This window comes from Gymnodraco acuticeps, unplaced genomic scaffold (assembly GCF_902827175.1).
Source record: "Gymnodraco acuticeps unplaced genomic scaffold, fGymAcu1.1, whole genome shotgun sequence".
NCBI lineage: Eukaryota > Metazoa > Chordata > Actinopteri > Perciformes > Bathydraconidae > Gymnodraco > Gymnodraco acuticeps.
The window spans coordinates 2,606,528-2,632,704 of NW_022990583.1; the positions used below are offsets into that span (position 1 = coordinate 2,606,528).

The following is a 26,177-nucleotide window of genomic DNA, read 5'->3' on the forward strand; positions in this document are numbered from 1 at the left end:
CCATTGTAACACATAAACACTGATGTTCCGCTGTAACGGTGGTTGACTAATCAGAACAGAGTGGGCGAGCTGACCAATTAGAGCACAGTGGGCTCATAGGGAGGGGGGGGGCAGGAGCTCCAACAAGCCGTTTAGGACAGAGAGTGAATTCACATACTATACAGAGAAGCTGTATGAGAAACCAATGTGATTTTGGAACATTGAACAATGTAAATCTGTTCTAGTAGACCTCAACAATGGAATTATGATCAGTGGAAATGGCCACGTCATGGGACCTTTAACACACACAATACATTTTGGAACTACATTGTCAGGACGTGATGATGTGAATTTTGTTGGTTACATTGACAAGTAAAACAGATATTAGAAATTGTTTTAATATAGACTTAAGAGGCTTAAGTAATACGTTAAACACAAAGCATGGGCAGCTGGGTGTGGTTGTCGGTTACTATGTTTGAATGTTCCTGAATTGTCTTGCTGGAGGGTGGAGAGTCACGGATGGGTGTAGGTAGCATCTGAATCACCTTTTTATTGTAGGTTATTTAATTTAGTGAATGACTTTAGGTTGTCCTACAGTAGATGTTGCAAGGTGTGGAAACAGGTATATCCTTTATCCCTTTGTTGAAGGTTATTGTTGTGTTGTTGCAGATATTTGAGGGGGTGGTGAACCTGCTGGACAAGTTGCAGGCCTGGCACAGCACCCCCGGCAGCCCCGGGAACACCGAACTGAAGGAAATGGCCCAGATCGGCCTGCGTATCATCACCGGATACATCCAGCAGCAGCACTCGCAGGTCAGCTGCAGCCACAACGTGTCCTGTCCATCACCCAGACAGCATGCCAAACTTTAAAATGATTTCACAATATTTCACAACCCAAACACACCTGTGCGCTTTGACTTGGCAGGAAATACATTTAAAGGGGTGTACAGTGTTTATTTAACTGTAGTGCACTCAGATAAGACCATTTTAGAAATACCAGGCCTTCTATGGGTTTCTTTTCAAAGACATTGCTGTCATTCCTCTTAGGGAGTGTTCTGTAAGAAAGGGCAGCTTCTCTTAGAGTTATGGCTGATAGAGGATTGTGGGATTGAGTAAGCACCATAAATGAACTGACCATAAGGCTTTCCATCACATCACCTTCAAAGTAGCTCGACCCCCAACTTTTACCATTGGTCACAGTATCAAGTTTGAAAATAAATTAACTTTCTTGCACCTTGACATATGTACTGTAGTTCCCTTGGAACTAAAACAAGCCTGGACCTACTCAAGTTATGTTATTTCACAAATTAAACTCAAAGAAAAATAAACATGGCTTTGTTAATGTCAATGGTGGAAGGTAATTAAGTACAAATACAAGTAGGCCTACTGTACAATTATTAGGTGTATTTCAGATTTATGTTACTTCATATTTCTTCCTTTCAGAGGGATGCATACTTTCTTCATCAGCTTGTAAAATGTGTAAAAGATTGAACCAAACATATTGATTGTTTTTCTTTAGGCCCATTTAGCTGATTATCCGTACATAATATAGAACCCTTAGTTTTACTGGAGTATTTTTTAAATGTGGTTTTGATACTTTTACCCAACTAGAGGATCTGCATACTCCCGAACCACTGCTTAAATCTTTTTTTGAGTGCCATGGGAGCTCACCTGGTAAAAGGCAACGTGTATTAAGAGCTTACAGCACAAAGGAACTTTTCTGCATATCATCCCCTTTCTTTCCCTCGTTACTATCCATCTTCGACTTTACTAAACACCAAAAAGTAAAAAGTCTGTCTTAACAAAGATATTCCCCCATTAGATCTGGAAAACTAAGCCGTTACATATAAATGTTTATTCATCATATCTTTTAATGAACTCTACAAAAGCATAGCAACTGATTTGCCTGTTACTCCTTTTCAGGTGTGTGTGATGGCCTATGTGAAGCTCCACAGCCTTCTCCAGACCGTCCTGTGTCTGAGCTGGGAGGAGGTGTGCTTCCTGTTGGGGCAGCTGGGCGCCCCCCTGTGGCCAGGAGGGGTAATGGACTGCCCCAACTCTGGACATGCAGAGACTTACTCCCAGCTTGTGCCCATCGTGCGCACGCTGCTTGACCAGCACGCCGACCCCGACACTCTCAGTGGACTCCTGCCAAATCTGCCCGTCACTAACGGCAGTACCACCTTCGCTGAGGACCTGAAGACTTACTGCCACACCCCTGAGTGGCAGGAGTTTTACCAGCAGCAGGTCAGGTCTATGTGATTTTAAAAATAGATGTCATTTATCTTTTGTTTAGAGAGTCTAGAGAGCCTGTTCTCCAGTCTTTGGTATGACTGAGCAGATATAATCAAACATCCTCTCAGAGATACTGCTGGCTCTGTTCTTTGTCCCATTAGTGTACATTCAGGATTTTGTAACTCTGCCCCCAGTTATGACCGGTTACCTCCCTGTGTGGGGTTGAGCAATCTAATCCAATTATTTAAAAACTGTTATCATAAGTTTAAAATGTAGAAAAACAACTCTAAACTCCCGATGGTTTTTTCTAGCTGACTTAATGTATTGTAAGCAGATATCGGTGTATGCTCAAACTTGAAGCTGATGCCAGACACTGCGATCTTAGAGGAGAATTTATCATTGCTCTGTGTGACAGTGAATGTTCATAAATCTGTTTTGTTTAGATTACTTTTGTATACAGATCCTGCAATACATTATCCAGTGTGGCATAACTTTGGCTGCCATGACAATTTTGGAACTTGGACCAGGCTGATATTAACAGTTTAGCCTATGTATCTGTTTTGAGTAAATGTATAGGGTAGTTCTAAGTGTATGTATGTTTATAACTCCATGCTCGTGAAGCGACAGGACAGTAAGAGGAAAGATCAACAGATAAGGTTGAAGTCCAGTAGTAAAAATGATCTCCTAATTTAATAAATAGACACGGGGAAACTGTTGAAGTAGTTGGGAAGTGTATTTCCAGTCTTGTTTCTCATTTGTACAATGAGAATCATCCCGGTTGTATTACACTTATAAAGAAGTATGCTTTCTTACAAACTTTTATAAGTCACCTTTACAAATCAAACAATAACTAACTAACCATATTTTGAAAATGCTTGGATTGTGGCTTAAGGGGAACTTAGAAGTGTACGTTTATCATCTACGTTATGATTTGTAGGCATTCTCAAAGGCCCAAAGTGTCATTGGGCTTAACCTGCCAGGGCCGTCCCTGGCCAACATGAGGCCCCACGCAAAGTTATATGATGAGGCCCTCTGTTTCGCGAGCGTCGCTGGGGGAGTGGGGGTGGGAGGGGGAGCTAGTGGAGCCTCGCAGCGGGGGAAACCGTGCCACGCCACACTAATTGCGCCGCATTAACGCATAGGTGCGCCACATTTTCGGCTCAGTTGAGGCACCCCCCGCAAGATGAGGCCCCCTCCGCAAGGTGAAGCCCCACACAGTCTGCATGATCGGCCTGTAGGGAGGGACGGCCCTGTAACCTACCTATGTAATTCAAAGAGACAAGAACCTACCAGGAAGAGATTCAAAATGACCACAAAGAAACTGACAATAACAAAATAGACTACAACAAGACTAAAAACAACTGCAAATAGATAAATCAGCAAAAAAGGGGGGAAAACCCACAGGCAAAAAAATGACTACAATTAGGACACAACTACAGAGAAACAGAAAAATACCACAAAGAGGCAGAAAGCCATGGAGGGATGTGTGATGACACAAAAAGACATCAATCAACCAGAAAAAAATTGCTTAATGTTTAGATCTGTGTTTCTTGCTCCTATGTAGAATAAGTGAAGCATTATGCATATGTGTGCTATTCTATCTGAATGTGTGTGTTAATGTACCCCTTCTGAACCCCCCTCTCCAGGTTCAGCCCACCATGGAGCAGTATGAGCTGGACAGGTTTGGGAGGAGCCATGACATCATGTCCAATTTCTGGAATTCCTGCTTCGATGACCTGATGAATACGGCCCAAAGACGTGACAAAGACAGATCAGACAGCAAGTCCAAGTTTCAGGTTATAAAACGTTAAAGCTTCATGCAACAAACACTGACATTAACCAGCTAGCAGGGTTAAACCTTTCACATTACTGATCCTACATTTGTACCTGTTTGTTGGTAATCAGGAAGTGATCGTGGACCCCTGCCTGAAACGAGCAAAAAATGAGAACAACAGGTACTTCAGTGTGCAGAAGCAGAGCTCCAGCCAGCAGGGGGTGGTGTGGCAGCACTGGAGAGCTCTGCGGAGGCTTCTGACCAGTGAGAGAGGAGCATGGGCCAACAAGTATGACATCCTCTGATTTTAACCTGTCCTTTTTCTTTTAATCCATTTTACCAATAATTACATGCAACTATATGAGAGGGAACGCTATTATCTGAAACAATACAGTCCGTTTTGTGTTTCTTGATCCCCAAAATGTCGTTCATTTGAATATTTCCTTTGCCAGAGTTCAACCAGCGGTGAAATTGAAATTGTCCAACGCAGAGACTTATTCAAAGATGCGTCTCAAGCTTGTGCCCAACTTCAACTATGATCCTCATAGTGAGGCCAGCGCCCTGAGGGACAACATGGGTATGTCACTGAGGTTAAACATGCAAACTGCTTTTTGTCATGTAGGCAAAATGCACTAAAGACGTTTTTGTGGTCTCCAGGAGCGGACAGCCCTCGTAGCTCTGACCTGCTCCCCTTGAATGTTGCAAAGGAAGCAAAAGTTAGTGACATGGAGGACGATCAGTTAGGAGACGAGGACGTTGTCTTCTTGGATAACAAGTGAGTCTTTCATTCCCATATATTTTTGTGCCGGTGTCTGGGGCAATTCACAGAAGGATTGTTTTTAAATAGTTGAAATGTCATTAAATATGTTATGATTTAAAATGTTTCTTTGCTGTCAGGGTGGAGGGAGAAGACGAGAGCCAGAAAGAAAAACTGGTTCTGTCTGAAGACTGTGAGCTTATCACCATCGTGGCGGTTGTTCCGGGTCGTCTGGAAGTAACCACGCACCATCTGTACTTCTATGATGGCAGCAGTGAGAAAGAAGAGACAGAAGAAGGTAAGAAAAGGTGTGGTCACGGGCAACACACCAAACTTTATTTACTGTACCCTTAATAAAATCTGCTTCAATTAGGAATCGGGTTTGATTTTAAGAGACCTCTGTCTCAGCTGAGAGAAGTCCATCTGAGGCGCTACAACCTGCGACGATCTGCGCTGGAGCTCTTCTTCATCGACCAGTCTCACTACTTCATCAACTTCAGGAAGAAGGTGATGCTCAGTTTCAATGTAACTCCTTCTGCGCTGATATCATAATTAAATGAATGTTATTACATTATTTCTATCTGCTTTTACAGGTACGAAACAAAGTGTACTCCAGGATTCTGGGTCTGCGGCCTCCCAACCTGTTTTACTTCGGCTCTCGCTCCCCCCAAGAGCTACTGAAGGCATCTGGGCTTACACAGGTAATTTTTAATTGAGTTCTCTTTATGGGGTGTTATTCTCATCTCATTTTTGCCTATTATGATGGACTTATGTTGGTGTTTTGAACAGAAATGGGTGTGCAGAGAAATCTCCAATTTCGAGTACCTGATGCAACTGAATACCATTTCTGGACGCACTTACAACGACCTGTCGCAGTATCCTGTGGTGAGTACACTGCATCTCCACTGTGCACTGCATATATTTACGTATTTATGTATATTTGATCCTAATCTTAGAATGCACTAGGCACTTACAGTGTGAGGAGGCATCATGTTGCATTTGGGTGTTTTTCCTTTCTCTTCAGTTCCCCTGGATCTTGTGTGACTACACCTCTCCCATTCTGGATCTGGATGACCCGTCAGTTTTCAGAGATTTGTCCAAGCCCATTGGTGTGGTCAACTCTCGGCATGCGCAGAATGTCAGAGAAAAGTAAGTGGTTATATAGTAATGGGATTTATGTTGGATTAAAAGGGTTAGCTAGTAGCTAACCGTGGATGCAACATAAGGAGCTAAAAATGCATGTCTTCTATTCCTAAATCAATTTGCATACTGTTTGTCACTAGGTATGAGAGCTTTGAGGACCCAACAGGCACCATCGACAAATTCCACTATGGCACACACTACTCTAATGCAGCAGGAGTCATGCACTACATGATCCGCATGGAGCCGTTCACAACTCTGCATATCCAGCTGCAGAGCGGCAGGTGTGGACGCTGGCTTGTACATTATACTTCAAGGGAAATCTTTTTTTTTTTTGCAGCTTCATGTTTGTAACTTCTGTTGTTGTTTAGGTTTGACTGTGCAGACCGACAGTTCCACTCGGTGCCAGCAGCCTGGCAGGCTCGCATGGAGAGTCCAGCTGACGTCAAAGAGCTCATCCCGGAGTTTTTCTACTTCCCAGAATTCCTGCAGAACCAGAATGGTGAGGAAGCAAATGAATCGGCTTTGTTTTGCTCTGAGATGTTGATGCAGATATTTGTTTAATGTCAGAACCTAATGCATCTTCATTGTTGTAGGCTTCGATCTGGGACAGTTGCAGATATCTCAGGATGCTGTGGCCGATGTTCTGCTGCCTCGCTGGGCCTCTTCCAGAGAAGACTTCATCAAGCAGCACAGGAAAGCCCTGGTGAGTCCACATAAACACTGTACAGAGTATTTAACCTAGCTGTCAATGGCACATTTGTTTATTAACACACTATATTAAAACAACTATTCAAGATGACAATATTCTGAATCCTAAACTGTAGGAATGTGAGCACGTGTCCAGTCACCTCCATGAGTGGATCGACCTCATCTTTGGTTTCAAGCAGAGGGGCGAAGAGGCAGTAAACGCCCTCAATGTCTTCTACTACTGCACTTATGAGGGTAAGACATACTCTTTTGTTATAGAGATCAATGGAACCTTCTAGGCTTTTTACAATAATTTATTTCGACTGATTTCCCATAGCACCCATCAGTCTTAATGCATGAAATTGTTTATCTGTGAGCCTCACTTGTTTCTTGTTTGGCTCTCCTGCAGGCGCTGTAGATCTGGATGCAATTGCCAACGAGACGGAGCGCAAGGCCCTTGAAGGCATCATCAGCAACTTTGGACAGACTCCCTGTCAGCTCCTGAAGGTACAACTCCCCCATTCATTCACAGCCTTGATTAACAACAAATGGCTTTTATGTTCCTGTTTCAAAACAGTTTTATATGACATTACCATCTCCCCCCAGGAGCCTCATCCTCCTCGTATGTCAGCTCAGAACGCAACCAGGCGGCAGGTCCGCCTGGACACTATACCCCTGAATATCTTTGAGCAGCTCAACAAACTCCGACCATTTGTGGAAGTGAGTTTTGTCTCTTAAACAGTATTCGTCTAAATAAACAAACTATATTGTTTTTCCGTGTATTTAATAAAATGTGTGCCTATGTGTGCCTCAGGTGGTAAGCGATGGCTTTCCTCTGGTCCAGGCAGTGGTACCAAAGAGCCAGAATCGCTCCTTTATCATCCAAGGCTCAGATATGCTGGTAAGGATCAGTCCCCCACATGTAAAACTGAACACAGGCATATAAATACATTCATTTGAAACAGTTTCAGCATTTAGTATTATGGTTCTTTTTCTCTACAGGTGACTGTAAGTTCGAACGGGTTAATAGGGACACACAGCTGGCTGCCTTATGACAAAAACATCGCCAACTACTTCACCTTCACCAAGGACCCCACCATGACTAATCCCAAGTGAGTGCCCTCAGAAAACACACGCCCATGTGAAGCCTATGTTTTTGTGGTTGTGCGTTACATATCTGTTTACCAAACTCTGAGGAATCACATTAGCTGACTCTGAAGCTTCTCCGTACTTAGAAAAAAGTGTTTTTGATGGATGTCATTTTTTTTCTCGGAAATCCTCAACCGAGTTGTTGAAATTTCCTTTACCTCACAACATTAAAAGATGCATACAACGTTCCTGACAGCTGGATTGAAGCATCACATCTGTCTGACTCTTTGTGGTGCTTCAAAGCCTGTTTTAATTCATGGAAATGTCCTTTAATGGGTCTTATGCTTCACTGACCTTGAACATAGATCACATAAAGGCGAAATAAATCAGTGTAAGAACCATTTCAACGCTGTGTTTCATGCAGGTTGTAATTTGCAAATGTTATGACAGTTTAATGCGCTCGTTATAAATCTCCTCCACGTTCAGCTCACTCTCGCTTCCTTTTTTCTTTCATCCCTGCTTTGTTGTGCAGGACGCAGCGATTCTTAAGCGGACCTTTCTCTCCGGGGGTGGAGATCAGCGCTCAGGTGCTGGTGGTGTCCAACGACGGCCGCCTGCTCTTCAGTGGAGGACACTGGGACTGCAGTCTCCGTGTCACCCAGCTGGGGAAGGGCAAGCTGGTGGGCAGGATTTGTCGGCACATTGGTGAGCTCATATACTAGTATCTTAATTTATATTATGCTTTGTTTCCAAATATGCTAAATATTTATTGGTATTTTTATGTGGTCCTCAAAGACGTTGTTACTTGCTTGGCTCTGGATCTCTGTGGCATCTACCTCATTTCTGGTTCACGGGACACATCCTGTATAGTGTGGCAGGTTCTGCAGCAGGTAAACATTTACAAATCATCTCACATGCCTGTGCATCATTTTGTTCTACAGTCAAAGTTGTGGCTCCACATATGAATCCTCCTTTTGTCTGTCCCTCAGGGGGGCTTCTCCAGCGGTCTTTCTCCTCGACCCGTGCAGGTCCTCTGTGGCCACGACCAGGAGGTCACCTGTGTGGCCATCAGCACTGAACTGGACATGGCTGTGTCAGGGTCGAAGGTCAGTGATATCACACTATATGAACATTTATAAGCTTAATAAAAAAATAAGGCATTTAAAAAAAAAAGAGGAAATAAATCCTATTGTCAACGGATGATTTGTATCATGACTCATCAATCAGGGGTTCATTTTGGTCCAAATATTAATTTACTACAATGAAAGGAAAGTATTTTTTGATTGTTATAATAGTTGCAACATTTTCTGTTGATCAACCAATGGACTTAACTTTTGCACACTTTGGTAAATATAGATTTCAAAATATCAATTTCTATGTAATGCAATTACTTTTAAATGTTTATCTTGTACAGCTTGAGTTCTGTAGGTATTTACAGGTGTTGGAAATGCTTTTCAACATAAACAAACATAATGTGCTTAGAAATACTACTTGGATGTCCTCCAAGCAAACTTTGATGTGGCTCATTAGAAGTGAGAATGTAATCTGCACCAGCTACATGACATAAACCCCAAAACGTTATGAAGACACAGATGTTGCCATCTTATAGCCACCGGTTGTTCAAACTAAATTAATCAAACCACAGCTTTGGCTGATGCTGTCTTTTCTTCTTCCTATGTTCCTTACTGGTTAAATTGGTTAGATTAGAGAAGATATATGTACATGCAAGTCTGTTATGCCTAATAGTAATTTGAAGGGCTTTTAATTATTCTATTAAGATTCTCTCTGTTGCAGCAAGACATTGCCAGGGCTCCAATAAACTAAGTCCATGTGGCTTTGGTTTGCATTTCTGAAACCAAAACAATGCACAGTGGAGTTTGCTTTGCATCTAAACTAAATCTAAATCATTGCTGTTCACTGTGTATCAGGATGGGACTGTGATAGTGCACACTGTCCGGCGAGGCCAGTTCCTGCGGACTCTGCGGCCCCCTGGAGAAAGCTGGGTCCTCGCACACATCTCTGAGCTCCAGGTGGGCATGGAGGGCCACATCGTGGTGCAGACCTCGCTGGAGGAGGGCTCTCATAGAAAGGTACTTTAATATCGTACAGAGCAAATACACACTCAAACAAGATTCTCCAACTGTTTATTATCTCACTTAAAACCTGCTTATTCCTTCAGGGCAAGTACTCCATTCATGTTTACACAGTAAACGGCTGCCTGCTGTCCTCCTTCACCATGGAGGAGCAGGTGACTGCCCTCCACCTTGTGTCTGAACACATCATCGTGGGAACCGTGAAAGGCAACCTGCACATACGAGATTTATGCAGGTAGAGCAACGTTTTAAGCAATTATAATGCTGCCAATTTACAGCTTGTATAATAATTTTACGTTTTTAAGTCTTCATTTTAACTCTGTTTGACAGTCTGGACGCGTCGGTTAGACCGCTGGCCTTGAAAGTTCCTGTGAGAAGTGTGTCTGTCACCAAAGAGTGCAGCCACATCCTTGTGGGACTGGAGGACGGGAAGTTAATTGTTGTGGGGGCAGGGAAGCCAGAGGAGGTGAGAAGCAAGACATCAAGTGATTGTTAGATGTGGGACTGGGGTGGCGGTGTGTGTTTGTGACTGTGTGAGGAGAGGGGGGGGGGGGGGGGTAATCATATGCTAAGTGCTTGTTAAAAACCAGGTTTTTCAGATGATAATTGAGCGTCTTTGGTCTAACATCTCTGTTTTAGCCCTCAAGTAAAGATTAACATATTTACTCTCCTGTTCTCAGGTTCGCTCAGGGCAATTCCCCCGCATCTGGGGCTCCACACGTCGCATCTCTCAGGTGTCTGCAGGTGAAACTGAGTATAATCCCACTGGGAATGCTGGCAAATGAGGTGAGCAATGGCGGAAGAACTCTGAGGACACTGAAGGCTGCTGATACCAACATGCTCACCAGACTCAACAAGGCTTTGTTCCCTTTACAAGCTGGGAGACAATCCTCCTCAGCCTCTGATCTCTCTGAGAGAGCAACTATACACTGTGCACTTTTTTTTATTCTTAATGGATTTTATATTTTATTGTGTATTTCTTTACATGTGTGTACTGTTTTTAATCTGCATCATTCCAAAGAGTGGCCTTTGTTTTTGTTGAAGAAGAAGAGCTTGGTGTTGGAGGTTGTGAACTGCATTTAAACAGCGAGTCATAATTCAGGGACGCGACTCATGCTGACTCACGTGCAGCCATCGGACATGGAGAGAAGTAACGCTGTGAACTCAACAGGGTTCTTGGCTCCGTTTTTGTCAGAGGAACAGCTGTGATGTCTGCAGTTGAATGTCCCAAAGCGGCTGTTTTGGCAATGGCACCTTCTTAAAACTCCTGGAAACTTGAAAACTGCTGTAAACGTTGCTCGAGATTTCCACATTGCAATACTAGTAAATACCACAGGGGGATGGACTTTGAAGAAGAAAGACACATGGGTGACGGATCACTATAATAAACCAATGCTGTGTCATGATCAACATCAAGATTTGCAGATCCTTGCAGCAGCAGAAGATCACCGCAATACCACGGTGTATAATCCTGGATTCCTTTAGGCTCTAAGCGAAGTAAAACTGTTACAATTAAAGCAATAACTGCTTTAATGGTCAAGTATGTGATATAAATTCACCTTTTTGTCATGCCTGTGGAGCTTAGATGCAATGAAACTCGAGAGGATTGCCTCCTGTTGCCTTACACACACAATGGATTAGATCTTAACAAATGTGGCTGTACTAGTTGTGTTTAGCACATGACTATGTCTCTTTTTTTACTCCATCTGAAAAGTGCCTTTTTTAGCTTGTGTCTTGAGCCATGTATAAACACTGAATTCTGATCATATAATGTAAGATCACTATATGTCTGAATGTTGCCCTGCTGTCCTGATTCAAACACACCGTACATGTCTGCTATGAGTCAGATGTGTGTAAGATGTTGTTAATGAACTCAGTAAACTCTTGGTCGGATGCACATACGTGCTGGTGTTGTACTGTTTTATGAAGCGCTGAAAACATCTGAAGACTTGATGACTCTGAAACGCGTTAGCCTGAAAGTCTGTGAGTGAGTTTCCGAGGAATTCACTTCCTGCCAGCTGCTTTTACTGTGGTTGGAACAAACTAGTTGTTATGCAGTTTCATGACGGAGCGGGACAAAGGGAACTATTTGGGTGTAAGGCAATACCCATAACATTGTCCTCACATACAAATTACCTTGTCTTTACAAGTGTTGCTCAGAGAACTATATTTAAAGTGTTTTCTTTCTCTTTACAAATTATCTTTTTTCTACCCATGGAAATACACAAAATCAGTGAATTCAGGCTGTCTAAAATAAAAATTAATTAAAATCACACAACTGTAAGATGAAATCGAGTTTCTCATCTTGTCTGTGAACATAAAGGACTGTTTGGCAGCGGTTCAAGCACACATCTGATACTCTAGGTTGCTATGTGTTTACTGAAATTAATTCATGTAATGCTGCTCTGTTTTTGCTATCAATGTTATGAATGTAATGTTTCACTTAATTATGCAGTAGATGGAGCCTTAAGTTTAATCAGACCAAATGGAGGCTTCCTTTTTATCATTGGGTCTTTACAAAAAGTGAGTTGAAGATGGATGTTTATGATGGTTTTGGTATTATCTGTTGTTCAATTATCCCGATTTGAATTACAAATGATCATTCAAACAGCTTTGAGTGCAGCACTGCCTTAAATGTTGATTATCTTTTAGCTTTTGTTTTTTTCTCTTGGATGATGTTGAAAATACACTTTATTTAAAAAAAGAAAAGTGAAGTAGTCTGTGCTCCTTGTAACTTGAGCATGACAGTGGGGCTTGTGATTGTCTGTTTTCTCTCTCTTTATTATCTAAAGTCGTTTTCAGAGTCTTAAGCTTTCTAGAAATTGTCCCTATATGGGCAATGATTGTGAATTCACGCTTATATAGGAACCCTCTTTCTTCTGAACCCCTGCCCATACCCTGAGGATAATCGGCCATTACTGAGAAATGATCTCTGTCTCTTGTGTGTGAACCACAGCAGGAAGGAAACTGATCCACTGCCACGAGGCTGATCATCCAGCTCGTCGACTGTAATCCCAGCCTCGCATGCGTCTGCGATGTTAACCCTGTTTGAGTTGAAAAGGTCACAACAGCAAGCAATGGCACATTTACTTGAAGAGGAGACTTTGATGTCCTGGTGGGCCGAACATCCTGTCGGCCTCCCCATAAACACCTCTGGGGGTACAATTCAGAGGGGTGGGGAGGGGTGAGGAGGGTGATTAAAAACCGACCTGTAGACCCCCATTCGAATACAAACCACATAAGGGAAGTGGCGTAGGAGTGGAAGAGGGTCGAGTTGCTCTGATGTTGCTCCTCTGACAATGGTGGGAGGAGTTGCCACCTTGCTCTCGGTTATTGACAGTGTATCTCCCTCTGACCTCCAGACCTGAGGACAGGCCGAGGGGATGGTTGTCTTGAAACGCTGCAATTTCAGTGTTGTTCAAGTTGTTCCTGCCAACAACCGCAACAACCCTCAAACAGGCCTCTGTCAACAACCTTAGACCTCCCCCTCCCTCCTCTCCCCTGTCCTTCTCTCCCTCTGGTCCATTTCTCCTCTGCCTGTGGGCTACAGCTTTTATATAGCTGCCTTATCATTCCACTTATGTAGGAACACAAGGGACCTGGCCCTCAGATGAAGAGTCTAAAAAGTAAAGGATAAAGATTGAGGGGGAGTGTTTATTTGCATGATTCCTACTAAACTATAGTGTATGTTACCTGTTCATTTGATGATTATAATGCACAGGAAACCATCTCCGTCTTACATGCTTTTTTTCCTCAAACTTTTTTAGATTGAATATAACGTGGGATAAGTTTACTACAACATGTTGCCAGATATTTTTCTAGACATTATCTTGAAACAAGACAGACAAAGCAGAATAAAACTGCTGAAGCTGAGAAATAAAGAAAAATGATACTTTAATCTAAAATAAATATTGAAACAAGTTGGTTTTCCTTGGCAACATGTCAAAAAAATAATAAACCCAAACAACAATTTGGCAAGATATACATTTGTGCAGTTATTTGGAGAAAACTAATAGATTATTCAATTGATACATTACATAATTAATCAACAAATTGAAACAGAAAGTATGTTTTCTTTAGAAAAAAAAACATTGATGTCTCATTACTTAACAAACATCTCTTGTTAAGATTGGATGTCACTTACTCGCTTTTAAGGGAGCACAAACTGTGCTAGGGGAGAGTTTTCTTCTGTGTCTGTGCATGAATGAGAGAAACTGATTTAAATTCTGAAGTTTGATCGGAGCAGAAACATCTTCTCTGTCTCCTCTGATCCCTCAGCAGGCTTTGAAGTGCAAGTAGGATTGTGTCAGAGAGATCTCTCCATTTGTTTTCCTCTGAAGTCTCCAGGCCCCCCTGCTATGCATTCACTGAATTTACAAGGTGTGTAATTTACCCTGCGTTGGTTTTCTAATCTTTTGAGTTGCTGAGATCAAACATGTGCTTCTTCTTAAGACCAGCTTGTTTGATTCACACTCTCTTTTGTTTCTGATAACAACTGATCACAGCTCTGTGTAAGTATCTCTGTAGGGTTGTAAAATAGTGCCATGAACAGAGCTCCATTTCATTTTATCCAAGTGTCTACATACAGGGTTTTTTAATTAAGATAAGTTAAGATGATAAGATGAACCTTTATTACCTACGTACATAATGGAGAGTGTAACCCATTTTTATAAAAAGCTGTGTTGACACATTGTGTTACTAAGACTCAACATATTGATATAATTAAAATATAAATACTTCTGAATTTGTGGTTTCTTCCAAACATTTAATAGAATGAATAAATAGAGACGAAATGAAGTATGTTAATGTGAAAAGAAGCAGAATGACTTTCAAATAAATGATATATCAATTTAAAGGTTCTTTTATATGCTTTCCCAGAGGAAGGACATATTCAGATCCTTCAAAAGAAAACTACCACAGTGAAAAGGTACTCCATTATAAGTAGACTTATGCTAAATATTTATATATATATATATATATATATATATATGTATATATGTATAGGTAAAGATAAAGATAAATTAAGCCTAAGCAAACAATGCTGTAAAATGGCTACTTTGTAATTGATATAATATATTACTGAGTTATTATAACAGATGCATTAATGTGTTATTGTATTTTACCTATTTGGATTTGTACTTAGGTAGTTTACTGCACAACAATGAAATAAAGTGTAATGTACACCATAACAAATACAAATAATGGCATCAAATAGAAATACTCTAATAAAGCACAAGTACCTTCATTTTAACATGTGCACAGTACTTAAGTAAACATACCTGGTCGAATGTACTTATTGTATCGCTTTGGATAAAAGCGTCAGCTAAATGCAATGTAATGTAATACCTAGTAAAATCCCACGACTAATACTTTGTGTATGTTAATTCACCTTTTTTTTCTTTTTTTCACAATGTCCCATCCACTCATTATTTTAATAGTGAACGTTGGGCCTCACACTATCACTGCTTAGTATTATGTTCATGTATATTCTTGACTTCAGCCATGTGTAAGGGTATAACAGTCACTTCACTCCATAATCACTCACATAGAGAAACAATGTCAGTCTTGATGGCACTTCTTCCATTTCATTGCTGTTCCCGACAGCGCGTCGCAGGGATGCAGCCAATCCCAGAGCCACATTGAAAGCTGAGGAGAGGGGAGGAGAAAAGGCCCAGGAGGGCTAGCAGGAGCTTTTCCTGCTTCATCTGTTGCAAAGCTGCGGGAGAGGCGGCAGTCAATGCATCCTGCTAGCTGAAACAGAAGAAACTTTGCGTAAACGTACACAGTATCAGCAGGGAATCCATCGACAGACGCAAATGAAAAAATCTACAGATTACTCAGTTAGCGGTTTTTTTCGTGCGTAAAACTTCTGGTTACTGGACTATGCGCAAACTTGTAGCCACTGTAGAACCTACACGTTTTTTGAGAGCTGGCCTTTTTACAGTCACATTTACATTTTGAGAAGTGGACGTTTCAATGAGCCTTTTTATGCGACTGTTACGGGCTGCAGACTGAAAAAAGACGCACCATTATAATCGCTTGGAGTCGAGGGGGAATTTGGAGACTGCAGACATGGGACCATTTGTCATCTGCGCGTTTCTGCTGTTAAAAGTAAGCAACTGTTTTTTTAACTAACACACTTATTTCCACTGCTAAAAAAATAAGCCTTTATAATCTGCTGATTTGCTATTTCACACTTTTCATAATCATAACATGTGGCAACCATTGTGAGCTTCAACCAGCGAGCTCAGTCTTAAACTATTGTTCCGAAAGGAAATGTGTTTTACACCGACACGGCCCCTGTTGGTGAATATGTATGTTGTCATTCTGTAGTTGGAAAGTTACAGTAGATGAACTGAGAGGGGACAGATTTAACCCTCACCCTGTTATTTTAAAGTCTCTCATGACCGAATAAAATTAAACCACTGCTTTGTTGGTGTGCTATATTTGTGCTTGTCTTGTCTGTGGCCTACCTAGTTATCTCAGACTGACTTTCAAAAGACAACCTTTAAGGTATTTATTAAAGACTCATTGAGACAGTGATCATACACCTTGGAACATCAGACAAGAACAAAGCACAGGAGCACACAATTATCTTGGATTAAGCTCCCACACAGCGATAAATGAAGTATTTTAAAAACAAATTATAGTTTCAGTGCTGTTTAATAGCATATTATTAAACCAGGATCAGTGTGAAAAGAAGGCCTCCACAGTTGCAGACAATAATTTGACACTCATCTACCTCAGAAAGCCCATGGGGCTTGTAGTCATGTATGGACATGCTCCTCAGAGTCAAAGCACTTTTGTTAGATCAAAGTATTATGATAAAACTTCAGCTTGTAAAAAGATGTGTATCTCCTTCATATTACTAGGATTTGATATCAAAAGGGTTTCTTTTTAAAATCTCTAAGATCCGTTTTCTCAAACAAAGAGGGACTCAAAGTGTGTTTCTTAAGCACACTGTCAAGTATTTGTGCTACAAATAATTATCCTATTACTCACGGGATGATGTGTAGCAGAAGTTGATCGTATCTTACAGTATGTGACAAAGACCACATGATTTACTTTCTACTAATTTTGCCTTTAATTTATTGCACATGTTGCCATAATTTGTTGCGTACAACAATTCCTGGTGAAAATGTGGCCTAGCTTTCAGTATAGCTGGGGTCTGGATATCCGGAGCAAAGCAATTATCACAATTTTCAGTTAGTGGTGTGTGTGTGTGTGTGTGTGTGTGTGTGTGTGTGTGTGTGTGTGTGTGTGTGTGTGTGTGTGTGTGTGTGTGTGTGTGTGTGTGTGTGTGTGTGTGTGTGTGTGTGTGTGTGTGTGTGTGTGTGTGTGTGTGTGTGTGTGTGTGTGTGTGTGTGTGTGTGTGTGTGTGTGTGTGTTGTGTGTGTGGTGTGTGTCTACGTGGGGGGGCCGTTTCGTTTGTTCCCACCCGTCATTTGAATTTCCATAGTGTAGTTAAACAGTGTTCTATGGGGGGCAGACATCAGGATCATTAATAAATGTGAACCTCCTCTCAATTCCTTGGTGTACATTTGAAATCACTACATAAAAGGTTAACCAATCCCTGTGTGGTGTCTTGTTTGATTTAGGATTATAGTTTTTGGTGAATCTTTATGCCTGAAAAAATAGAAACCCATGTCCTTTAATGTGTCCCTCGTGCTGCCTGTACATAATGACAGTAATCAGTGCAGATGGGATGAGCAGCTATGACAACTTTCCCTCAGCCCTGTCTCTGCTGGAAGACCTCTGCCTGTTGCCCTCAGAGGCAGAATGTGAAGGCTCATGGGGTCATTGTCTTCACACGCAGAGAGCATCCTTTTATGTGTTTATTTTCACGCGGATTAGATTATCTGTGGAAATTCCAGCCTGCGCTTCAAAAGTAGCCTCACTTCAAAAGGGCACAGAAAATGTTTCAGTCACAGTAAAGGCAGAAATGAAGTGTGTGTGTGTGTGTGTGTGTGTGTGTGTGTGTGTGTGTGTGTGTGTGTGTGTGTGTGTGTGTGTGTGTTGTGTGTGTGTGTGTGTGTGTGTGTGTGTGTGTGTGTGTGTGTGTGTGTGTGTGTGTGTGTGTGTGTGTGTGTGTGTGTGTGTGTGTGTGTGTGTGTGTGTGTGTGTGTGTGTGTGTGTGATCCACGATGACTGAGTTACTCCGGCAGCCGTGGAGTTGAGAGCCCCATTGAAAGCTGTGCACCTCGGTGGTCCGTCTGTTCTCACTGGGGAATCCCTTCAGATGGCAGCTTCTTACCTTAATGAAAAAATAAACTGCAGCCCCCTTCCCTTTCGGCTTTCTGCCCCCAAAGAAACCGATAAGACTGAACACTCCTTGAAGCATGTAAATGAATCTTAGCTTGACAATTGGATATGCCAGAAAGTAGGATGTTGTTGATTTAAGTAGTACTAAAGTAGCATTTTATAAAGTGTGATCCTCTGAAGAGCAAATGAAGAAAGTAGCAAAAATAACTTCTGGTTATGGGGTGGAATTGTACGTTAAAATCAAATTGTCATTGTTAAAAAAATATATATATAATCACATCTTTTAGATGATAAAGTGTAAAATATATCTCTTTACAGTCTGTTTGTAATACTGGGTGTAATAAGCATTGATTGCACACTCAATATTTTTCTCATGCCATGCATTAAATTGCCCACATATAGCACTATTTGTTACACTAAAGACTTAGTGATACCTCTACTGAGTAAATGACTATTATATATTATATAATAGTATATGCCCACTCGTCTCTCATGGGCCTTGGACTTAATATTTGATTGTACTCAGGGCAAAAGTGGGTGAAGTGCTAAGCCTTTGGCAGTACCTTCCCCCCAGGCAGGCTTACAGAACCTCAGCCCTGACTCACACCCAGGCTCTGTGAAATGACAGAAATCCAAGCAGGGAGGTAAAAATAAAACAGAGCCACTGTCACTAAATATTTATCAAAGTATAGAACCAGGGCTAAAAGGTTAGCTGGTGTTAGCAAAGGGGCTCCCTCTGGCACACAAAGAGGACCAAAGAGTGTTACAGGAAGCCTTCATGCTACAAGTTATTACGGTCCAGGTTTGGTCACAGTCCGCCAACTCCAAACATCCTACTGGTTCCTGCCTGCTGGATCCTACCACCCTGACGCCCTATTACCTCTGATCTGGGTTCTGTGGCTGCTGCTCAGATATCATCAGGCTCCACTGTGAGTGCCGCAGTAAAACTGGCTGTTGTTCTTGTAACGCGGCAAGCCTGGTTTCAAAGCTGCTTCTCCTGTAGTATCAGCATGGAACATTTCAGTCTTTTGCGATAGGGGGCATGGCACGTAGTTTCTGTGTGTGTGTGTGTGTGTGTGTGTCTGTGTGTGTGTGTTGTGTGTGTGTGTGTGTGTGTGTGTGTGTGTTGTGTGTGTGTGTGTGTGTGTGTGTGTGTGTGTGTGTGTGTGTGTGTGTGTGTGTGTGTGTGTGTGTGTGTGTGTGTGTGTGTGTGTGTGTGTGTGTGTGTGTGTGTGTGTGTGTGTGTGTGTGTGTGTGTGTGTGTGTGTGTGTGTGTTTCTGGTGAGTTTTTTGTTGGAGGCTATGCAGGTTCACACATGTTGACTGTGTTTGTTGGCAGACATCAGAGACAAAGAGAGAAGTCAGTGGGTTGTTTAGCTGTTACTCTTCCCCTTTGCAAGAGGTTAGTTGTTAGACATCTGTTTGCTCTTGTCGGCCCCCAGGCAGCGTGGTCCAATCTCCTTCAAATGTGTGCATGTTTAAGATGCCGTCGTTCAGAGCCTGGAGAAGGGGAGTTAGTGAAATACTGACCTCCAAAAACACACCTGGGACTTCAAAGGCCCCCCCCTACCCAAACAGACACTTGCATGCTGGGCAGCCTTGGTTAACTGACACCCTCGCCTGAGGCTGGGACCGTCTCTTTCAAATACCCCACCACCCCCCTTTCTGGTGTCAATAAATACACACACATTCACTGTATTCACACACACAACTACACATTGTCATTCGCTGTGATTTGGAATGAGTGGGATGGCGGAAGAGCTCTTTACTTCTTACTTCCTCCTTTTCTCAGTGTTTTCCTTCACCCCTTCATGTCTTTTTCTTTCCACTGGTCTAAAGCCATCTGATTAAAGCCAGCCTTTGCTGACAGGCACCAGCCCTGCTGCACAGGCCCATAGGAATGTCTGATCTATCCCTCATGTCATAACCCAAGCTGGGCTCTCCATTACCCACTTGCAGATAAGGACTCAGAGCACTTTAAGGGTGAAAACTGAGGCAGATAGATAGATAAAAAGAGGGCCATTTTGGTTTTCTGTTCTTCATTCGCACAGAGGCAGGAAGTGTGAATGTGATTTTCTTCCCACATGTTTCAAAGGCAGAAAACTCCATAAAACCTCCACTTTAGTTTTCCTGTTTAGCAACTACTTAAGTTAAATAAGAACCCTGTGACTGCTGATTCTGAATCGCCTCAGACATAAGATGGTATTTGTTTAGTTACACAGTGGTATTTCTATTTATTTACTGTAGGTTACTCTTGGAGATGCCTGTACCAGCGGCCAGTTCACTGAATCGGGGCAGTGTTGCAGTCTGTGTCCTGCTGGCTCCCTAGTGCTGGAAAAGTGTGGGAAAGAGGATACCAAGTGCACGCCATGCCCAAAGGGTAAGCAATTATAATCTAATGTTACGGCACCAGTGGCATATGTTTTACCTGCCTCTTCATTATCTCTGTCATCTATGTAAAAGCTCTGAAGATTTAAATAGCAACACGTCTAATCATTGCCACTGATATTTGTGAGAGAAAACCAGTTTACCCACACTGACACCGACTTTGTTATCTGTTTCCCAGGAACGTTTTTTTCATCGGATGGCCTTAGCCCCTGCATTCCCTGTGCAAAGTGCCCGTCTGGTATTCCCACGCATGCCTCTTGTTCTGGCACTCAAGACACACAATGTAAATGTCGCATCGGCCACTTCTTTTTGAGTCAACACGGCCTGTGTGCACCTTGCTCTAAATGCACTCGAGCTGGTGAGGGTGTTACCAGGGAGTGTGGCCCGCAGGGAGACACGCAATGCCAGATCTGTGCCCCGGGAACTTTTTCAGAGGAGCGTATCAGCACCAAACCCTGCAATACCTGCACCCAGTGCTCCGACATTGAGGTGGAGATCCGATCCTGCATGCCCAACTCCGACACACTGTGCATGGGTGAGTTGTAAGGAAGAGTTGGATTATTAAATGCAAGTCTCGAGACATTCCATATTTGCCTTAATGAGAATAAATCCAATGAAAAGACACTTAACAATAAATTGAACCTATTAACTAATAAGCTTTCTCTGTGTAGCCCGAGCCAAAGCCAAAACATCCATTGTTGTCAGATAACTACACAGGCACAGTCACTCATTTTGAATTAATCCTACAGTCTCTCTATCAAATAGGCAGCTGAAAATATATTTCAAACTGAATTTACTCCTGTTTTCTAAAATGTATTGCAGTTACTGATGTTTTAGTTACTTACTTAACCTTACATTTTTGAAAGATGGAATAACACAATAAAGTTGTTGGTCTTTAAATAGGATTTTCTTGTAGTAGTGCTAGCTTTATTCACTATTTTACAAGTCTTAAAAAGTTTGGAAACATCCCAAATTCAAACTGTATGTTTTTAAGGTTAGATGTATTGTTGAGAAAGTATTAGTTTCATACATCATCTGTTCATGTAAACAAAGTGTCATTAGACATGTTGTTGCTATGGGCAGAGATGGGGTCGTTACTAAAAAAAAGTAATAGCCTATATTACATATTACTTTTTTTTTAAAAAAGGAATATATTACACTACTTCGTTACTCTCTACATAAAGTAACTCGTTACTTTACTCGCAGGGCCGGCCCGCCCCTCCCTACAGGCAGATCACGCAGACTGCTAAAGTTTCAAATGTTCTCTTTAGTTCAGTTTCCATTGTCGCATAAGACTGATCCAGATAGCTCCTGAATGTTTTCCTATCTGACCATGGCTGTCCTCTGTCTCCTGCTATCTGTATTTTGCGCAGTATATCTCTGAACGATGGTGATTCCACTGTGCAAATGGGCAACATTTCCTCTACTATGAAGGATGCTACAAGCCTGTCCATCTCTGCTTTGGTTACCGGTACTCCAAATTCTAATTTGTGTTGCTTTGGCGGCGGCGCACTCACAACATCCTCACTCTGGGTTCGGGGGTCCTTAGCTATTAGCTTCACCTTAGCATGTGTTCTTTGTAGGTGTTTGTTGAGGTTTGACGTGGTGTTTACAGCAGTGGATAACAGCTTCTGGCCTGGACACAGTTTGCACCTCACCGTCACATTCCTATTCTTCGGACGAACTCAAAAATAATGGGCATACCTCCACCCCTCGAAAGTTATCGCTGACTCAGCCATGTTTATGCAGCACTGCACGCGGAGATGTGGACGCGCAAATCGCGCAGATTACTAGGCTACATATAAACCTGCGGCGAAAACCCCTCTTGTCTGTCAGTGTGATTATGACTGATTTTATAAAAGTAACGAAGTAACGCGTGTCGGGGCAATGTTAGTAACTGTAGTGTGATTACTGAATTATAAAAGTAGCGCGTTACACTAATCCGTTACCGACAAAAGTTATATTATTACAGTTACTTTGTAACGCGTTACACCCAACTCTGGCTATGGGTATGAGTAAATTATATATTATTTTCCTGCCATTATTTTTAAAGTTACAAACTAGAGGGGATGATTAAGGCTTGGATGAGATGTAAAAAATATGCTTATCCCTTTAAGATACTGCAGGGGAAGGCAGCCATAGTAAAAGAGGAAAAGATAAAAGAGAACAAGGAATGAGGACAGGGAGTGGGAGGATCTGTGAGAGTACACGGACATGTGTTGAACATCTGCATCCACACCTCGCCTGAACACCCTGAGCTGAGAAACATGAGAAGTGGGAAAAGAGAATACTTAAGCGCTGTAATCCGTTTGGTATGAGCTTGACAGGTCTTTAGGTTAACTGCCCTCGAGAACTTGAAGGCCGAGGGAGGCTGCTGACCCTGATAACTACTCTGCTTGCTCCCAAATGGCTACACTCGCTCTCCAGGAGTAAGGTCATCTGTACACACACTGGGTCCATATGTCATGGCCCTTTGACCCCCGAGAGTTCAGCACAGTACCGTGTAGTGTTTGATCCTAAAATAGGCAGACCATAGGAGGGATAGGGAGGCTGGAAACAGGGGCAATGAAAGGTTTCAAAACCCCAGGGGATCAAACGTCTGTGGCTATCATTACATCAGGCGTACAGGCTTCTGTGGAATTATTTCAGGGCCTAATTTATGCAGCCCAAATGTGTTTCTGATGTGCGGATTCGAAGTTACTGCTGCTGACACGTTGCTCCTTTTCTCAATCCCAACAGATAAGAAGCTGCACATTCTGTCTCGTCCTGCTCTGGATGGGTCTGATGCCCCTCGTGAGGAGGAGGAGACAAGTTCTGCCACTGGAATGCCAAATCTTCCCCCGAAGGACGAGGGAAGAAGCAACAACATCCTGGCCTACGTGTCTGTTCTGGCTGCCGTGGTGCTGGGTCTGATTGTTTACGTTGCTTATAAATGGTGAGTTTACTGGTCATTGGATCGATTTAATAAGGATTGAAGGCCGTAAGATACACATTTGTAACCGTGGGAAGTTTAACTGACGTTGTTTTCTTCTGCTCTTCTCAGTTGGAGATCCTGTAAACAGAAGAGGGCTCTCTCTAAGGCCCGTGCGGCTGAGTTGGGAACATCTCCAGAGGGAGAAAAGCTCCAAAGTGACAGCGGTGTTTTTCTGGACTCTCACAGCATACAGGACAACCAGCCCAGCAAAGGTGTGGTATAGACACAGTCCTTGTTGTTAAATCTTCAAGTGATGAGGGACTTTTTAAAATATTTCATCCAAATATATTTCAATCAGGAGAGACATGATGTATGAAATACATGTGTATTACCGGGACACATGATATAAGAGAATGGTGATTGACAGATTACAACAAATGAATGAACTGATGTTTGGCGATTAGGCCCCGGTTTGCAGGATGATCATTCGGGAGGGGAAAACCGCTCCGATGAACCCCCCGGGGTCTAGACACTGGTGGTGGTGATAAGTAGTTCGGTCCGGTTCTGAAGGGAGAAGGTTTTAGCTTGGCCCTGTATTAGGATCACTTATTGGGAGAGGAGAGGGTATTGAAATGACGTGTAACACCAGAGGGTATTGGTCTTCCTAATTGAACTTGCGCTAAGCTTTCATATTCATTCAAAAATAAATGTTGAACGTGAACAAAAGTTCCTTAATTAAACGTATTAAACTCGACAGGGCACCTTTAAGTTCTCAATGTTCCTAACAAAAATAATGACACGAAAGCTTTCTAATTTCATGCCTATGAAATGTTTAATTTAGCATTTCTTAGAAAAAGTAACATTAGACCTACATGTACACGGCGGGCTCATTTTGTTTGTGTTTTCCCAGGTACCAAGAGGGACAGCAAGCAGGACAACCGTCTGTACATTAACCTGCCCCCCCACAGACAGGAAGAGGTGGAGTGCCTCCTACAGGAGAGAGAGGGGCAGGGGTGGAGACAGCTGGGCACAGCGCTGGGTTATGAGCCTGAACAGCTGGACCTGTTTGGGCGTGGAGAGGCCCCCGCCCACACGCTCCTCTCTAACTGGGCCCAGAAAGAAGGCTCCTCTCTGGGACTGCTGTTCTCTGCTCTGGCCCGCATTGAGAGGTCTGATGTGGTCACAGCTCTTAACTCCCCCATGCAAGGTGTTTCTGTGGTGTGACGGCCCCTCGAACACACATAACACTAAAAGACTCAAGTGAAGAACTTTCATTGAAATGACAAGCAAGGCACTCTGATATCAACACCTCTGTCACTCATGGTCCTATTTGCTTTATTGGACACTTATAAGAGAACAAAAAACATTCTTGTATCCCTTTTCTCGGCCCCAGTTTATGTGACCGATTGATTTTGTATGAATCCAACTTCAAGTCATAATCTTCTGCAAAGTTCTATCATCGCTGCAGAACAAATACCAACTTTTCTATTGAAAATGAAAACTCTGACCATATAGTATGTTACAACCTCTCATTGCAGCTACTGAGTGAAAAAGATGCTCAATTCTGGTCACGCCTAAATGCCTTGCTCAATGCACACTGCAACATTTTTTTTACTTTTGTATTAGAACTATAATGACTGACACAACAATAAGTATATTTGTAATGTTGTTTACATGAACACAAATCCTGGTATTCGGTTAGAGGCAGGAAACAGAAGAATGTGTTTACACATGTTGCAGAAGTGTGATTATTCTAAAAACCGCTGTTTACACATTATTTGGGCAGTAATCAGACTTATCCTCTTCCCCATATAAAAAAAGATCAGCCTTCCATGTTGTTCTGTAAACAAATACAGCTTAGATCATATTGTTTGTAGTCTCGAGTCAACCTTGTTTCATGAATCCAACTTCAGAAACTTCTTTGGTATTGCAGATGATTTTTTTCCAGGAGACCTTTCAACGACACTGCTCTCCGACATGATGTGACTTTCCCTAATAAGGATCATAGAAAACTCCAAGAAGCAATAAGGGGTTTACTTGACCAACGCAACGGACCAATCTTCCCGATGACGCCTGCAGTTGCTAAGAAGACTGTCTAATGTGTAGATAGTAACTACGCACTAAGTGTTTTTTAAGTTTGTCGCCTTGTTCTTTTATTCTTCATTTTCTGCTGCAGTCACCACGTTGCCTTGGTATTTACTGTATATACATTGGGGATATTAATAAGCACCAGTGATGTTTCAAATATCATCAGAAGACACGAAAATGAAGCATTCTGTGTTAGCTCTTCCTAATAATCACATAATGCTTGTAAATATCTTAAATACTGATTCGTTTTGGTATGTCATGGCTTAAAGTGAAATCATTTATGAACTGTGAAGACTGAACACAGCGAATGGAGAGGAATATACTCTCCTGATATTCATCAAACACAGCTCCATTTACATCATCTTGATTTCGTATAATAGAAACAGAGAAAAGTATCCAAAGACACTGTTGTCATCATTGTTTGTCCAATTTTCCATCTTGCTTTTGTATTTATTCCATCACCATTTCCAATATAAAACTATTGAGAACCATAGGTATGTACAAGTAACACTATGTGATGGTGTAATCAAATGGTTTGAAATTGTTCTAATGCCAGCCATGTTTGGTTTTGTGTATATATTTCCTAATTGTATGCCTCAATGTGTTTTTGTAAGAGTTTTATTCATTTAATAAATAACTTTGATAAGTTCGGGCTCTTTTGTTTTAACAGAAGGATCATAGTGCACAGTAGTTTGTATCCTATAGCCCTGTGATTCTCCCTCGAAACCTACTTCCGTTTGTGGTGAGATTGTGAGACATTGAGTCATC

At 42.1% G+C, this 26,177-nt stretch overlaps 2 protein-coding genes across 5 annotated transcripts in view; both read left to right on the forward strand.

Annotated features, from left to right (window-relative positions):
* The window catches only part of nbeal2 (neurobeachin-like 2), a 38,246-nt gene extending 23,745 nt beyond the window's left edge, over positions 1 to 14,501 (forward strand). For all 4 annotated transcript variants that reach the window (XM_034228115.1, XM_034228116.1, XM_034228118.1 and 1 more), the window contains 26 exons: positions 649 to 792; positions 1,903 to 2,226; positions 3,861 to 4,010; positions 4,120 to 4,277; positions 4,441 to 4,565; positions 4,646 to 4,763; positions 4,886 to 5,043; positions 5,119 to 5,252; positions 5,339 to 5,446; positions 5,535 to 5,630; positions 5,770 to 5,894; positions 6,029 to 6,169; positions 6,257 to 6,387; positions 6,482 to 6,591; positions 6,713 to 6,830; positions 6,985 to 7,082; positions 7,182 to 7,295; positions 7,390 to 7,476; positions 7,578 to 7,687; positions 8,197 to 8,369; positions 8,460 to 8,554; positions 8,654 to 8,770; positions 9,593 to 9,754; positions 9,844 to 9,992; positions 10,088 to 10,223; positions 10,438 to 14,501. In XM_034228115.1, coding sequence (XP_034084006.1) covers positions 649 to 792; positions 1,903 to 2,226; positions 3,861 to 4,010; positions 4,120 to 4,277; positions 4,441 to 4,565; positions 4,646 to 4,763; positions 4,886 to 5,043; positions 5,119 to 5,252; positions 5,339 to 5,446; positions 5,535 to 5,630; positions 5,770 to 5,894; positions 6,029 to 6,169; positions 6,257 to 6,387; positions 6,482 to 6,591; positions 6,713 to 6,830; positions 6,985 to 7,082; positions 7,182 to 7,295; positions 7,390 to 7,476; positions 7,578 to 7,687; positions 8,197 to 8,369; positions 8,460 to 8,554; positions 8,654 to 8,770; positions 9,593 to 9,754; positions 9,844 to 9,992; positions 10,088 to 10,223; positions 10,438 to 10,542 — 3,486 coding nt within the window. In that variant the 3' untranslated portion in view covers positions 10,543 to 14,501. The remainder of the gene's footprint in view (positions 1 to 648; positions 793 to 1,902; positions 2,227 to 3,860; positions 4,011 to 4,119; positions 4,278 to 4,440; positions 4,566 to 4,645; positions 4,764 to 4,885; positions 5,044 to 5,118; positions 5,253 to 5,338; positions 5,447 to 5,534; positions 5,631 to 5,769; positions 5,895 to 6,028; positions 6,170 to 6,256; positions 6,388 to 6,481; positions 6,592 to 6,712; positions 6,831 to 6,984; positions 7,083 to 7,181; positions 7,296 to 7,389; positions 7,477 to 7,577; positions 7,688 to 8,196; positions 8,370 to 8,459; positions 8,555 to 8,653; positions 8,771 to 9,592; positions 9,755 to 9,843; positions 9,993 to 10,087; positions 10,224 to 10,437) is intronic.
* Positions 14,502 to 15,432: 931 nt separating this feature from the next.
* Positions 15,433 to 26,057, forward strand: nradd (neurotrophin receptor associated death domain). The gene is made up of 6 exons (XM_034228291.1): positions 15,433 to 15,868; positions 20,267 to 20,399; positions 20,586 to 20,942; positions 23,147 to 23,342; positions 23,451 to 23,593; positions 24,232 to 26,057. Exons 1-6 carry the CDS (start codon positions 15,830 to 15,832, stop codon positions 24,543 to 24,545), a joined length of 1,182 nt encoding a protein of 393 aa, XP_034084182.1. The 5' UTR covers positions 15,433 to 15,829; the 3' UTR covers positions 24,546 to 26,057.
* The last annotated feature ends 120 nt before the right edge of the window (positions 26,058 to 26,177 follow it).

Excerpts from the sequence above, each read along its gene's own strand:
- nradd (XM_034228291.1), top strand. The coding sequence starts at position 15,830 with ATGGGACCATTTGTCATCTGCGCGTTTCTGCTGTTAAAA. Across the intron at positions 20,943-23,146 it reads CTCCGACACACTGTGCATGG|ATAAGAAGCTGCACATTCTG; the intron begins GTGAGTTGTAAG and ends CAATCCCAACAG. Across the intron at positions 23,343-23,450 it reads GTTTACGTTGCTTATAAATG|TTGGAGATCCTGTAAACAGA; the intron begins GTGAGTTTACTG and ends TGCTCTTCTCAG.